The following is a 14,637-nucleotide window of genomic DNA, read 5'->3' on the forward strand; positions in this document are numbered from 1 at the left end:
CCTTACAAACTCACATGAGAGAGATGTAATTATTATCCTCATTTTACAGAGAGGTTAAGTGGTGAAACTATGGTTTAAACCCAGGCAGTCTGACTCTAAGAATTCTCAATTGTAAAACTTTGGAACAGTTCAGAGTCAAGTTCATAAAAATTATGTCATGAAACTGGGGCATTGAGAAGGCTGACTGTTGAAAGTAGGTATGCACAAAGCCTTTATTTGTATTTGACTCAAATTTGTGATGTGTCGGGTGCTAGTAAGGCATGATTTGTCTTCTGGCTATACCACTTTTCAGTAAAAATCTTGCACATAATACATTTGTATTTTTTATCATGTGATTCACCATTAAAAATATTAAAATGTACCCAACACTGGATTTTTCAAAATGTGAATAAATTTAGACAACTTATATTTTCTTATTTTGGGTGATCCTTTTATTGTCATTTACATAGATGTGTATTACTGTGATAAAGTCTTTTTACTCCAGGTTTTTAGACATTTATATTTTTATCACAAGTTGTCTTGGTGTTTCTTTTTTATCAAACACATCTTTTAGCACAATCGCATGGAATTTAGTGGCTAGTTACTATGAACAGTTGCCTTATGGGAGATGCGGGTTGATGACAGCCCAGGAGCCATGGAGTGGTCACTACGTGGTAGAATCTCCTGTCTGGGTGTCAGGTATGGTTCAGTTCCATCTCTCACTCCCTAAATTCTTCTCTAAGAGACAACAGAAAAACACTTAGAGAAGATTATATAAACTGTGTGTCTATGCGTGTTTTAAGTATGTGATCTAAGCAAGATTTGCCAGTGTTTTATAAGAATATTTTGGGTAACTAGACTACTCTCTGATTGTTGTAAGACCAGGCTTTTAGAAAAGTGTAGGACAGGAGGAGACAGAGAGGGAAAGGAAGAGCTGAAATTAATAATCATCTAAGGATATAATTACAAATGATGATAATTGCTAATAAAATTATGTATTTGTAAACCGAGTATCTAGAAGTCTTAAGATTAGCTTTGGAGACACTTTGTTCTTTTATATTAATATAGTTTCAATTAGAATAATATGCTAGCAAAATCAAAGGTAGATGATTAAAAATACTGTATTTATTGAATCATCAAATGAATAAGTAAATATGAAAGTTATGTGAAATATGGCTTTATACTGTCCCCTAAATCTGTGAAATGTGGGTTGTGAAAAGGTAAATTTCAAAATAGGTAACAATGTAAAGCTTATAAAGATTTAAAATGAGCATATACTGAAGATTTTATGTTACCCATATGATACGAAGGATCCTGGCACATGGCAGATGTTAGAAACAATTCAAATAAAAAGTCAGCATAGCACACATTTTTGTAGTGTAAGGGAACTGGAGATGAATTGTCAATGGAGGTAAGTTGGGTTTCCCACAACAGGGAAGAAATTAATTAAATTTCTACCAGACAAGACATAATTTATATAGCTCAGAGACAATGAGCAGGGCTATAGATAATACATCCATTTTTTATTGAAATACAAAAGTTTCGGTACAGTATCATTCCTTAGTCACAACGGAAGTTGAGATTATGCAGGGATGCATGGCATAGTGTCACTTTTTCATGAAGAGATATAACCATACTAATAGTGAATATAATCTAAACAAAATAACAAAATCTGTTGCTGAATAATGTTGAAATTTTTTCTGCAATTTTTTTTTTGTAAAATATTAAACATTTATGACCATTTTGTTTAAAAATCCTAACAATCTTTCTAAAAAGCTAATTTCTTTAAAGGTAAAATCCTTTCAGAAGAAAATTATGAATTTGGAGTGAATTTGTTTTTATTTTAAACTTAAATTTGGTGGTTTTCCCTTTTAGTTGTGCTCTCCTAAGACAGATTTGTAATCATATTAATCATGTAATCATGATGTTATTCTAAACTCCTTAAATTATCCTCCCAAAAATATGAGAAAATTAAGGTTAGACTTGTGTATTAAACTTGTATATTCTAATATTGAGAATCATATGAGAAAATTAAGGTTAGACTTGTATATCAGCCCCTTGAATGTTGAAATTGTTGGCCCCACATTATCTAGATGAACTAATGCTCTTAATTTTGTGACTTTTCCAAGGGTTGGGACATGGTATATTGCTCAGTGCCTTTTCAGGACGAGCTTAGGAGGTGACCAATAAGTGTACATGTGGTGGAAATAAATATGTTTGAAACCATAAAGTTAGTTTCTGAAATTCGTTATTAACTTTTTTAACCTTTTTATTGGTAGCTATTTTAGGATGGGTTAAATAGTGAGGAACTAAGGTTGCGGGGGAATAACTATTGTGTTCTTGAAAAAAAGACTGATCATATTCTTGAACTGACAGGTTCATTTATTTTTACCTATCATTCCGGGAATCTTCTTGCAATTATTTCATTTAGCTAGATTAATTATTTAAAAATTTAAACACGAGGTTGACAGATACATTCCTCCAAAATAGAAAATACCTTGTTTGAATCAATCAGACCTAAACTGATATACAGCTTTATTTTTTCCAAAAGAAATACTATTATTGCCATTTTTATCTTATTTCAAACTTTGTTTTTCTATAGCTCATACCACTCAGTTTACTCAACCTGGCTGGTATTACCTGAAGACAGTTGGCCATTTAGAGAAAGGAGGAAGCTATGTAGCTCTGACTGATGGCTTAGGGAACCTCACCATCATCATTGAAACCATGGTAAACTTTTGTTGTTGCTATTGGGTTAACTCACTTCTTTACTATTGGAAAAATAACATTATATAAAACTGAATACTTTTTTTACGTGTAAATACATAAGCATACAGACAGCTGCCAAGATCTTATGGCTTTTATTAAAAAAATTTTAGCCATGAGTCGTAAAATGTAGCACACAACTCACTGATTTATACAAAATAGTCAGCTCTCATCTTTTCTCCACTTTGTTTCTGGCAATTGGGACAAAATTAAGGTTACCTATTTACCAATATTTGTGGAGAAGACCTTCACAACCTTCCCTTGCCCTGATATGTCATCTTATGGAGGCTGTGACTTTTTCCTTTTTCATCCTCAGGTTGTTTTGGGTTGTTTTGGGGAGACCTTAAGTCTGTTGAGAGCAAGGAGCTTAAAATTCAGGTGACTGAGGGGCTTGAGTAGGAAGGGAATAGGTCTGACAGGTGGACAGAGGCATGGGAAGAGGTAGGACCTTGAAGGCGGACATATCAAGGATTCAAGAGAACTGAATGAAAGAATGAAGGTGAAAAAAGGTGGATGGAGAAGCAGAACCAAATGGAGAGAAGTCTTAGAGGTACCAGTTTGGGGAGATCTCAAGCTTCCCAAGAGGTCAATGAAGTTCCAACAAGAAGGAGGTAAACAGAATGGGAAGTGCATATAGTCAGCAGGGCTTATGTGAAGAAGGATTTTTAGCAATTAAGTTCCCATGGGAGAAGTAAGATCCAAAACAGAGAACAGAGTAACCTTTAAAAAAGTGTAAGAGTGTGTGAGTGTGTGTGTGTGTGTGTGTGTGTGTGTGTGTGTTTATGTGTATCATATCAGGTTCTGAATGTCAGCCTACAGTTTGTCCAACTCCTGACCATAGACTCTTAAAAAAAATTCTTTCAAATAGCCTACCATCAGGTTTGAGCCAGGACAAAGAGTAGATATTCCTGGCAGTATTGATTTTTTAAACCAAAGGTATCTATTAAGTGACTCACAACGCAAAACAATAAGCCTTTTATGTCTTACCCTGGGTGAAGAGGATTCTTAAAAGAGGGTGTAAAAAGATGCAGCCCTCCCAAAATCTACACTTGATCACCGAGAAAGGATGAGAGCCGAATATTTTGTATAAATCAGTGAGTTGTGTGCTATGTTTTATGACTCCTGGCTAAAATTTTTAAAATAAAAGCCATAAGATCTTGGCGTCTGTCTGTATGCTTATGTATTTCCATGTAAATACAAGTTGTGTGCTATGTTTTGTGACTCATGGCTAAAATTTTTTAAATAAAAGGCTGAGAAGTGATCCTCCAAAGACCTAGAACCACTCCCAAGGATAGTCAAAAGAAGGACCCAGATAACCTCCCTACTCCCCACTCCCCGTCAGAGCTGGCAGTAGTTGGTAAACTAGCTGCCAATGGAGTGCAAATCACATTTTTGTCCGGTTGTACTCTTGGGGCCCCCACCTTGAAGTTGGCTGCCTGCATACGCAAAACTGACAGCTCACACATCCCTGACAGGTGTGAAGTCAAGCCAGGTTCTCAGTGGACAAAATGAGACAAATAGGAAAGCAATAGCTGACCCTGGGAGGGAAGGGATCTACAGGTAATGAGTACCCAAAACTAAATTTATATAAGAGTCACAAACCAAACAAATATTTTTCTTCTGCTAATCTGAATTTGGAGAGGAAAGGATGAGAAGTTTTTTTTGTTGTTTGTTTGTTTTTAATTGTCTTCTATTAATCAAGTACTTCAGGCAGAGATCTAGAAGAGCAGGACTTGGTGAGAATTCTTACCTTTCTGCCAGCTTTTTGTCAGTGTCTCAGGATCTCATCTGCAGGCTCGTAGAGTGAGTAGGCATCTCATCTTCACCAGAAACTGTCTTCAGAGATAAGGAATATAGGGAGAGCACCTGTTGAATGAGGGTCTTATGACCTGCTTCAGAGGAGAAAGGAGAAGGTCAGAGAGTAAACTTCCTGCTTCTGCATTTTTCTCAGATTACTTCACTTTAAAATATTTGGGGGCAGTGTGTCTTGAACCCCTTCATGGCTGTTATGACTAATGATGTGGATTAGCATATGTGTACAAGTTTTTCTGTGGATGTGTTTTCAGTTCTCTTGGGTATATATGTAGGAGTGGAATTGCTAGGTCACATGGTAACTCTGTCTTTAGGATTTTGAGGAACTACCAAATTGTTTTCCAAAGTTACTACACCATTTTACATTGCCACCAGTAGTTTATGAAGCTTACAATTTTCCACATCCTCCCCAACAGTTCTTGTTGTCTGTGCCTTTGATTATAGCCATCCTAGTGGATATGAAGTGCTGTTATTGTAGTTCGATTTGCATTTTCCTAGGGACTAATGATGTGGGGATCTTTTCATGTGCTTATTGGCAAGTAGTATATCTTCTTTGGAGAAATGTCTGTTTAAACTCTCCCCATTTTTAGATTGGAATATTTGTGTTTTTATTATTGAGTCATAAGTGTTCTTTATTCTATATAAAAATTCCTTATCAGAAATCAGAAATATAATTTGCAGATATTTTCTCCCTTTGTATGGGTTGTCTTTCATTTTCTTAATGGTACCCTTTGAATTAAAAAAAGTTTTAAATTGTGATGAAGTCCACTTTGTTTTCTCTTTTGTTTCTTGTGCTTTTGGTGTCATATCTAAGAAATTATTGCCTAATTCAAGGTTCTGAAGATTTATGTTTATGTATTCCTTTAAGAGTTTTAGAGTTTTAATTCTTAAATTTAGATTTTTAGTCCATTTTCTTTCTTAACTGGGGTTATATGTGTGTCCAACTTGATTCTTTTGCATTTTGATATCCAGTTGTCCCTGCACTGTTTTTTGAAAAGACTATTCCTTTTTCATTGAATTGTCGTGGCACCCTTGTTGAAAATCAGTTGGCAATAAATTTGAGGGTTTATTTCTGGAACCTCAATTTTATTCTGTTGGCCTATATATCTATCCTAATGTGAGTACCACACTGTCTTAAGTACTGTAGCTATCTGGTAACTTTTGAAATCAGGAAATTTTTGTTTTTTATTGACACACGGTACAATTTGATGTTTTGATACATACATGTGGGATAATGATCAACTCAGGGTATGCCCATCACCTCATGAATTTATCATTTCTTTGTAATGAAAGCATTCAAAAGCCTCTCTTCTAGCTGTTTTGTAATACACAAAACCTTACTGTTAGCCATCTTCACCCTAGTGTGCAATAAAACACCAAAACTTACACCTCCTGTGCAATAGGTACTTTGGACCCATCGACCGACCTCTTCCTGTCCTTCCCTCCCCAGCCCTACCCAAGTGTCTGGTAACCACTGTTCTACTCTCTGCATCTGTGATGTCAACTCTTCTTTTTTTAAATTCCACATGTAAGTGTGATGAGGTGTTTGTCTTACTGTGTCTGGCTTATTTCACTTAACATGATATCCTCCATATTCCTCCATGTTGTTGCAAATATCAGGATTTCATTCTATGACTAATAATACTCCACTGTGTATATATATCACACTTTCTTTATTCATGCATTCATTGTTGAACACTCAGGTTGATTCCATATCTTGGCTATTATAAATAGTGTTTTAACAAACATGGGAGTGCAGATACTTCTTCAACAATACATATTTTATTTTGGGGGATATATACACAGTAGTGGGATTACTGGATCATATGGTAGTTCTTTTAATTTTTTTTTTTTTTTTTGAGGCAGATGTCACTCTGCACTTCCAGGCTGGAGTGCAGTGATACAATCTCAGCTCCCTGAAACCTCTGCCTCCTGGGTTCAAGCGATTCTTCTGCCTCAGCCTCCTGAGTGACTGGGATTACAGGCGCCTGCCACCATACCTGGCTCATTTTTGTATTTTTAGTGGAGACAGGGTTTCACCATTTGCCAGGCTGGTCTCGAAGTCCTGACATCAAGTGATCTGCCCACCTCAGCCTCCCAAAGTGCTGGGATTATGGGCGTGAGCTACCACATGCCCCGCCTATTTTTAATTTTTTAGGAATCTTTCATAGTGGCTGTACCAATTTACAACCCCACCAACATTAAGTAAGTATTTCTTTTTTTCCACATCCTCACCAACACTTGTTTTATTTTTGTCTTTTTGGTGATAGCCATTCTAAGTAGAGGGAAGTGGTATCCCATTGTGGTTTTGATTTGCATTTCCCTGATGATTAGTGATGTTGAGTATTTTTTCATGTACCCGTTAATCATTTATATGTCTTCTTCTGAGAAATGTCTGAACAGTCTTTTGCCCAGTTTCAAATCGGACTATTTTGTTGTTGTTCTTGTTGTTTAAGTTCTTTATGTAATGTAGATATTAACCCCTTGTCTCATGTATAATTTGCAAATATTTCCTCCCATTTTGTAGGCTGTTTTACTTTGTTTCTTTTGCAACCTGCTTCAGAGGAGAAAGGAGAAGGGCAGAGAGTAAACTTCCTGCTTCTGCATTTTTCTCAGATTACTTCACTTTAAAATATTTGGGGGCAGTGTGTCTCGAACCCCTTCATGGCTGTTATGACTAATGATGTGGATTAGCATATGTGTACAAATTTTTCTGTGGACGTGTTTTCAGTTCTCTTCGGTATATATGTAGGAGTGGAATTGCTGGGTCACATGGTAACTATGTGCAAAAGCTTTTCAGTTTGATGTAATCCCTTTGTCTGTTGTTGCTTTGTCTGTGCTTTTGAGGTCTTATTTAAAAAAATTCTTGCCCACTTCATTGTCATAACGCATTTTCCCTTTGTTTTTTTCTAGTTTCATAGTTTCGGGTTTTATATTTAAGTATGTAATCAATTTTGAGTTGACTTGTGTATATTGTGAGAGGTAGGGATCCAGTTTCATCTTCTGCATGTGGCTGTCCATTTTTCCCAGTACTGTTTATTGAAGAGACTGTCCTTTTTCCCAGTGTGTATTCTTGGCACCTTTGTTGAAAATTAGTTGGTCATAGGGCATGAATTTATTTCTGGACTTTCTATTCTGTTCCATTTGTCTGTGTGTCCGCTTTTGTGCCAAAACAATGCTGTTTTATTAATAGTTACTATAGGCTTTTAGTATATTTTGAAGTCAGGTAGTGTGATGCCTTCAGCTTTGTTCTTTTTGCTCAGGGTTGCATTGGCTGTTTGTGGTCTTCTGTGTTCCTATATAAATTTTATGGTTGTGTTTTCTATTTATGTGAAGAATGTCCTTGACATTTTGATACAGATTGCATTAAATCTATAGATTGCTTTGGGTAGTACGGGCATGTTAACAATATTAATTATTCACTATATTTTTGTGAGTTATTTTTTAGTGATTATTCTAGGGCTTACCATATACATCTTAACTTACTGGACTCACTTCAGATTTAAACTAACCGAATTCCAGTAGATTATGCTGAATTCCCTTGTTGGTCTGTTCCCTTTCCCCTTTTTTTCTATTATTAGCACACATATCACAACACTGCATGATGCAAACTCAGTAGGACATTGTTACTTTATATATAAATTGATGTTTTTAAACGAATAACATGCTGTTTTGGTTACTATAGCCTTATAGTATAATTTGAAGTTAGATAATGTGATGCCTCCAGATTGTTCTTTTTGTTTAGGATTGCTTTGGCTGTTTGGATTCTTTTATTGGTTCCATATGAATTTTAGGATTGTTTTTTCTAATTCTGTGAAAGATGATGTTGGTATTTTGATAGGAATTACACTGAATATGTAGATTACTTTGGGCATTGTAGTAACATTTTCACAATATTGATTTTTCTAATCCATGAGCATGGGATGTATTTCCATTTGTTTGCATCATCTATTATTTCTTTCAGTAGTGTTTTGTATAATAGTTCTCCTTTTAGAACTATTGGTTCTTGGTTAAGTATATTCTTATATATTTTTTGTAGCTATTCTAAAAGAGATTGAATTATTGATTTGATTCTCAGCTTTGTCATTATTGGTATATAGCAGTGCTGCTGATTTATGCACATTGTTTGTGTACATTGATTTTGTAACCTGAAACTTTCCTGAATTCGTTTATCAGGTCTAGCAGTCATATATCAATAGAGCAGAATAGAGAACCCAAAGATAAAGCCAAATACTTAAAACCAACTGATCTTTGACAAAGCATTCAAAAATATAAATTTGGGGAAAGGACATCCCATTTAATAAATTGTGCTGGGAAAATTGGATAGCAACATATAGAATAATGAAACTGCATCCCTACCTCTCACCTCAACATATACAGAAATTTACTCAAGATGGATTAAAGGCTTCAACCTAAGACCTGAAACCATGAAAATTCTAGAAGAAAATCTAGGAAAAATTATTCTGTACATTGACCTAGGCAAATAGTTTATGACTAAGACCGCAAAAGCAAATGCAGCAAAACAAAAATAAATAAATGGGACCTAATTAAACTAAAAAGCTTCTGCAAAGCAAAGAATCATTGGAGTAAACAGACAACCTACAGAATGGGAGAAGACATTTACAAATTATGCATCTGACAAAAGACTAGCATCCAGAATCTATAAGGAACTCAAACCAGCAAGAAAAGCACAAATCCCATTAAAATGTGGCAGGTGACATGAATAGACATTTCTCAAAAGAAGATATACAAATAGCCAAAAAACAGATGAAAAAAATGCTCAGCATCACTAATCATCAGGGAAATGCAAATTAGAACCACAATGGGATACCACCTTACGCCAGCCAGAATGGCCATTAAGAAACGTCAAAATACAATAGATGTGGGCATGCATGTGGTGAAAAGAGAGTGCTTATCCACTGCTGGTGAGAATGTAAGTTAGTACAACCTATAGGAAAAACAGTGTGGAGATTTATCAAAGAACTAAAGTAGATTGATCTACCATTCATTCCTGCAAACCCACTACTGGGTATCTACCCAAAAGAAAAGAAGTCATTGTATCAAAAAGTCGCCTGCACACATATGTTTGTTGTAGCACAGTTCACAATTGAAAGATATGGAATCAACCTAAGTGCCCATCAACTGATGAGTGGATAAGGAAATATATATATATATATATTTATTTATATATTTTCATGGTGTATATATATACCATAAAATACTCTTCAGCCATAGAAAAGAATGAAATAATGCCTATTTCTTTGAATGTCTTACTTTTTTGTGTGTTGTTGGAAACTGGACCTTATATATAATATATGGTAGCAACTCATGTATAATACATGCTAGCAACTCTGGGCATTGATCCTCTCCCGCTTAAGGCTTGTTGTTGTTTGTTTATTTATTTAGTGATTTGCTGGAGTATTTTAGTTAAGTCTGTTCCCTCCCTCTTCCCCCATACACACTGTAAAGCCTGAAATGTTGCTCCTTGGAGAATGTGGCTTTGGGCATATCCACAGTCACCCTGGGATGACATTGGTTTTTCCAGGACTCTATCTGGTTCCTAGATCACACCTCACTGTAAGTTACACTAACTGCTGGTGGATTTCTGTATTGTTTTAAACAATGCCCTGGCGGCTTAAGTTGTTGCAAAGACTGATCCAATTAAATTCCAGCTCATTTTCAGGGGTGGTTTGAGGTTAGTATTTCAGTTTTCTTCTGACCACAGGAGATTTTTTTTTTTTTAACTGTCACTTTTTTTCTTTTCTTTTCTTTTTTTTTTTTTTTGGTTCTCAACAGGATGCTAGGCTGGGCTGTGGTTTAGCTTATGCCTATGGTGAAGCTACTGGTCTCTTATTTTCTTTTCACCAAAACCTCCATTATATTTTAGAGCAATATTAGTCTTAAACGTCGCTATGCTCTGTGTCAAATATCAATTCCTTTAAGAAAAGGTTTGAAGCTATTTCATGCCTTGCCTGTCCCCTTAGGCAAATCTCTAATCTCTAGTGATGTCACCTTTCTTATTGTTGAAATGTATGTTTTCTGTCAACCTGATCTTTTATTAGTCTGGCTAGAAGTTTTTCAACTGTATTGATCTTCTCAAAGGATCAGCTTTTGGTTTTATTATTTTCTTGTGGTTTTTAAATTTGTTTTTGTTTAATTGATTCTTCTTCGCTCATTATTATTTTCCTTGCTTATTTTGTTTTTTTGTTTATTTTTATTTTTACTTTTTTAAAAAAAATTTATTTCCACAGTTTTTTGGGGAACAAGTGGTATTTGGTTACATAAGTTCTTTAGTCGTGATTTGTGAGATTTTAGTGCACCCATCACCCGAGCAGTATACACTGAACCCAATTTATAATCTTTTAAAATTTGCTCCTATTTTTCTAGTATCTCAAGACAGAAGCTGAACTCTCAAATCCCTTCTTGATTTCTAATCTAGGTATTTAGTACTGTAAATGTCCCCCTAAGTATTGCTTTAGTGGCATATCACAAATTGTGATATGTTGTGTTTTCATTTTCATAAAGCTGAAAATTCTAATTTCTCTTTTTATTTTGCCTTTGATCTATTGATTATTTAGAAATTTGATAGTTTGTAAATATTTTGACTTTTCCAGAAGGTTTTCAGTTATTCATTTCTGATTTAATTCTGTTGTGGTTTTAAAAGTACTTTTTGTGACTTGAATCTTCCTGTATTTATGAGGACTTGCTTCATGGATCAGAGTATGGTGTAGTTTGGTCAATGTTCCATGTGCACTTGAAAAGAATTTGCATCTTGCTATTGCTAGATGTAGTCATTTATAGATGTCAAGGCACTTTGTTTGGTAGTGTTGTTCAAATCTCTTATATCCTTGCTGATTGTCCATCTAGTTGTACTATCAATTACTAAGAGATGGGTATTGAAATCTCTGATTATGAAAGTAGTTTTTTAATTGTCTGCAAAGCCTGAAATAAAACTGTACTGTAAGTATTCTGTGACTGTGGAATCTCTTAAAGTAGGGATTATATCTCATACTTCTTTTGATCCCAGCCCATAGTAGTGACTATTTAGTAAAAAATGATGGCAGTGTGAGAACTATGTTACATATATTTAGCTGACCTTAGTGTGTATTTGATATCTATGTATACTATATACACATCCATTATATATATATATATATTTTACTTCTTACGTGAGAACGAAAGTTATATGTAGATGAGATATCTTTTCAGTGAAAACAGCCTTGCTTTTGCTTTTTATTTGATGTATTTTAGTTGGAAAACAGTTATAACAAAAAATTAATCTGCGTGCCATATGTTTCTACCGTTTAGCTATGAATTCAAAATTTGATCCAGTTGAAATGCCACTGACCTTTGCATTTGACTAGGAACATACAATACACATTCAGTAAAGATAATAATATAAGAAAGTCTTTAAAAATGTGAAATAAACTCATATTTGTTATCTAGTATATGTTAATTTCTGTTAATCTTGGGCATTAACTATTGGACTTTTTTTCCCCTAAGGTAGCTTATACATCATTTGGATAATGTATGTGATTTTTTTTTTTCAGAGTCATAAACATTCTAAGTGCATACGGCCATTTCTTCCTTATTTCAATGTGTCACAACAATTTGCTACCTTTGTTCTTAAGGGATCTTTTGTAAGTAAATATGTTTAACTTTATTTTGGTTTTGATTTAAGAATTTGTATATTCTATCACAGGCCAGTAGTTCTTAAGTGGAGCCTCATATTATGAACTATTAACAGTTTGTATATGAATTGACAGAGGCCTTGGTGTCTTCTGTCTTCTGACTTGCTTTAATCTAACAGGACAGAAGCCAGTAGGAGGTAAAATGCTCGGTGACTTTGAGGAACACTTACAAAAGTCACTTGCCAGAAAGTTGTTCTTGGTGGTAGAAGCATTGTATGGTCTCAGGAACTTTCAAGCATTGATATTTACAGTATACTATGCCAAAAATATTTTTAAAAAGTACTGGATACTTGCTATTTCTGTGAATTGTTAGGTTTGAATTGAGAAACTGCAGTACCCTTTCTGATTACTAATGGCATAAGAATTGTTTTTTAATATCAGAAAGTTATTTTAATTTAAAGGTTTTTACACAGGTACAGTAATGAATGTTTTTGAAGCAAAGACACTGTGATTTTTTAATCATTTGCCAAAATTCTTTAGTGTTTAGAGAATAAAGTATTTGCTTGAACAGTGTTTTCCTATTTTTAAAAATATTATTATTTAATATTTGAGGTGATTCTCCTGATAAATAGAGATAATATTGTCATTGGTACATTCTTGCTGGTACTGAGTTTGGAAATCCTCAAAGAGGATGTGATGAATTACTCAGCCATGCTTTTTTGTCTTTTCTTTACAGAGTGAAATACCAGAGCTACAGGTGTGGTATACCAAACTTGGAAAAACATCTGAAAGATTTCTTTTTAAGCAGCTGGATTCTCTATGGGTAATTTTAAAGTAAATTGTTATATTTTGAGTATTACAACAGTAAAACAGTAAAAGGGAACAGAAATTTCATTAATTAATAATTTTTATTTTTATGTTTGTATGTTTATAGATGTGTTCAGCTCTTAGACATTTAGTTTGTCTTGGTGGATGGTGACGCCATCACCTGACTGCCCAGGTCGGAAATTTAAGTCCCATTTGAGACTCTCTGTCTTTCCCATTCACCCTCTGTATCCCACCAGTGGTCAAGTATAGATGATTGTATCCACAAATTTCTCTTACTCACTCCTTATTCTCCATTACCACTGTTACTTCTGTTACTTCTTGTTTCAGTTCTTCATTATCTCTCTCCTGGATTTCAGAAACTGCCTCTTGTTTTTCCAGTCTGAATTTCCAGGTCACCCATCACTGCTACAGAGTGAAATGTCAAAAATGCAGATCTGATTTTTGTGACCACCATGCTCAGAGGACCTCAGTGATTATTTTCTTAGAAGTTCACATTCCTTAGTGTAGCACATGACCCTCATTATCCTCCCAGGAGGTAGAAGACTGGTCTTCTTCCTAGATGTGTGTCCTACTAAACTGGCCTCTCTTCACAGACTAAACTTACATTTTTCAAAGCGTAGCATGCCTGTTTATTTACTTCTGTGACTTTGTGCATACTGTTTTTTTTTTGCATAGAATGACTTCTCCTCATCTTTATCACCTTTTGAGACTCAATTCAAGTGTCTCTTGCTCTGAAGCTTCCTCACCAGTCTTAGCTCATATTCACCTGGGGCCATGTGCTTACCTAGTTAAACACTTGTCCTGCTCCACCAGACACCTTGAAGACTGAGCCTTGCCTTATTTAGCTTTATATCTCAAGTGCTTCCCACAGTGCTTCATCCATGGTGGTTTCTGGGGAAAGGTTTCAAAGAACGAATTGACCCAAACAAGCATATTATTTCACTTAATTGACACAAATCTACCACTTTTTCTGGTTATTATTAATGTTCTGATAACCAACTAGTCACTAATAGTGATAAAACACCTTATTATATATTAAGTTCTGAAAAAAAGGTTCCTACTTTTTGTGTAACAAAATTGCTAGGAATAGCATAATAGAATTGATTTTCCCCATAAGAAAAATAATGTCATTTGGGGTTATTCTTCAACCTGAATATAACATCAGGTATTTCATAGATTTGATCATCAACCTACCGTTAAAACAAGGATAATAACTCCTTTAATTCAAAGTAGAAAAAACAGGTTCAAATTTCATAAAATGGGCATAGATTTAATGCCTTCAGTGATTATGCAAAGGATTCCAGTGTCTTCAGAGGTCTACATTTAGCATAGAGCAGCTTTGATATTGGGAGTGTTTCCCATTGGTCGCACACTGGGCTTAGCACTTTAAAAGCATTATCTGGTTTAATCATCACAGCAGCTCTATGAGGTATGTATTTTTTCCTCATTTTGTAGATGAGGAGATTGTGGCTTAAAGAGATTAAGTTGCCAAGATTGTAAGTGTGACATAAGCCTAACTTGCTAGTTGAAATATATATTGAACATAAAATGAGCAGGATTTTCCTCTCTTAATTGTAAAAGGATATCTGTGATTAACAACTGGATCAACAGTGATATTTTA

At 34.8% G+C, this 14,637-nt stretch overlaps 1 protein-coding gene across 4 annotated transcripts in view; it reads left to right on the forward strand.

Annotated features, from left to right (window-relative positions):
- GALC (galactosylceramidase) overlaps positions 1–14,637 on the forward strand; it is a 57,907-nt gene that overhangs the window by 28,131 nt on the left and 15,139 nt on the right. For all 4 annotated transcript variants that reach the window (XM_050800041.1, XM_050800044.1, XM_050800042.1 and 1 more), the window contains exons 9-12: positions 554–678; positions 2,582–2,709; positions 12,108–12,197; positions 12,925–13,011. In XM_050800041.1, coding sequence (XP_050655998.1) covers positions 554–678; positions 2,582–2,709; positions 12,108–12,197; positions 12,925–13,011 — 430 coding nt within the window. The remainder of the gene's footprint in view (positions 1–553; positions 679–2,581; positions 2,710–12,107; positions 12,198–12,924; positions 13,012–14,637) is intronic.

This window comes from Macaca thibetana, chromosome 7 (genome assembly GCF_024542745.1).
Source record: "Macaca thibetana thibetana isolate TM-01 chromosome 7, ASM2454274v1, whole genome shotgun sequence".
Taxonomy (NCBI): Eukaryota; Metazoa; Chordata; class Mammalia; order Primates; family Cercopithecidae; genus Macaca; species Macaca thibetana.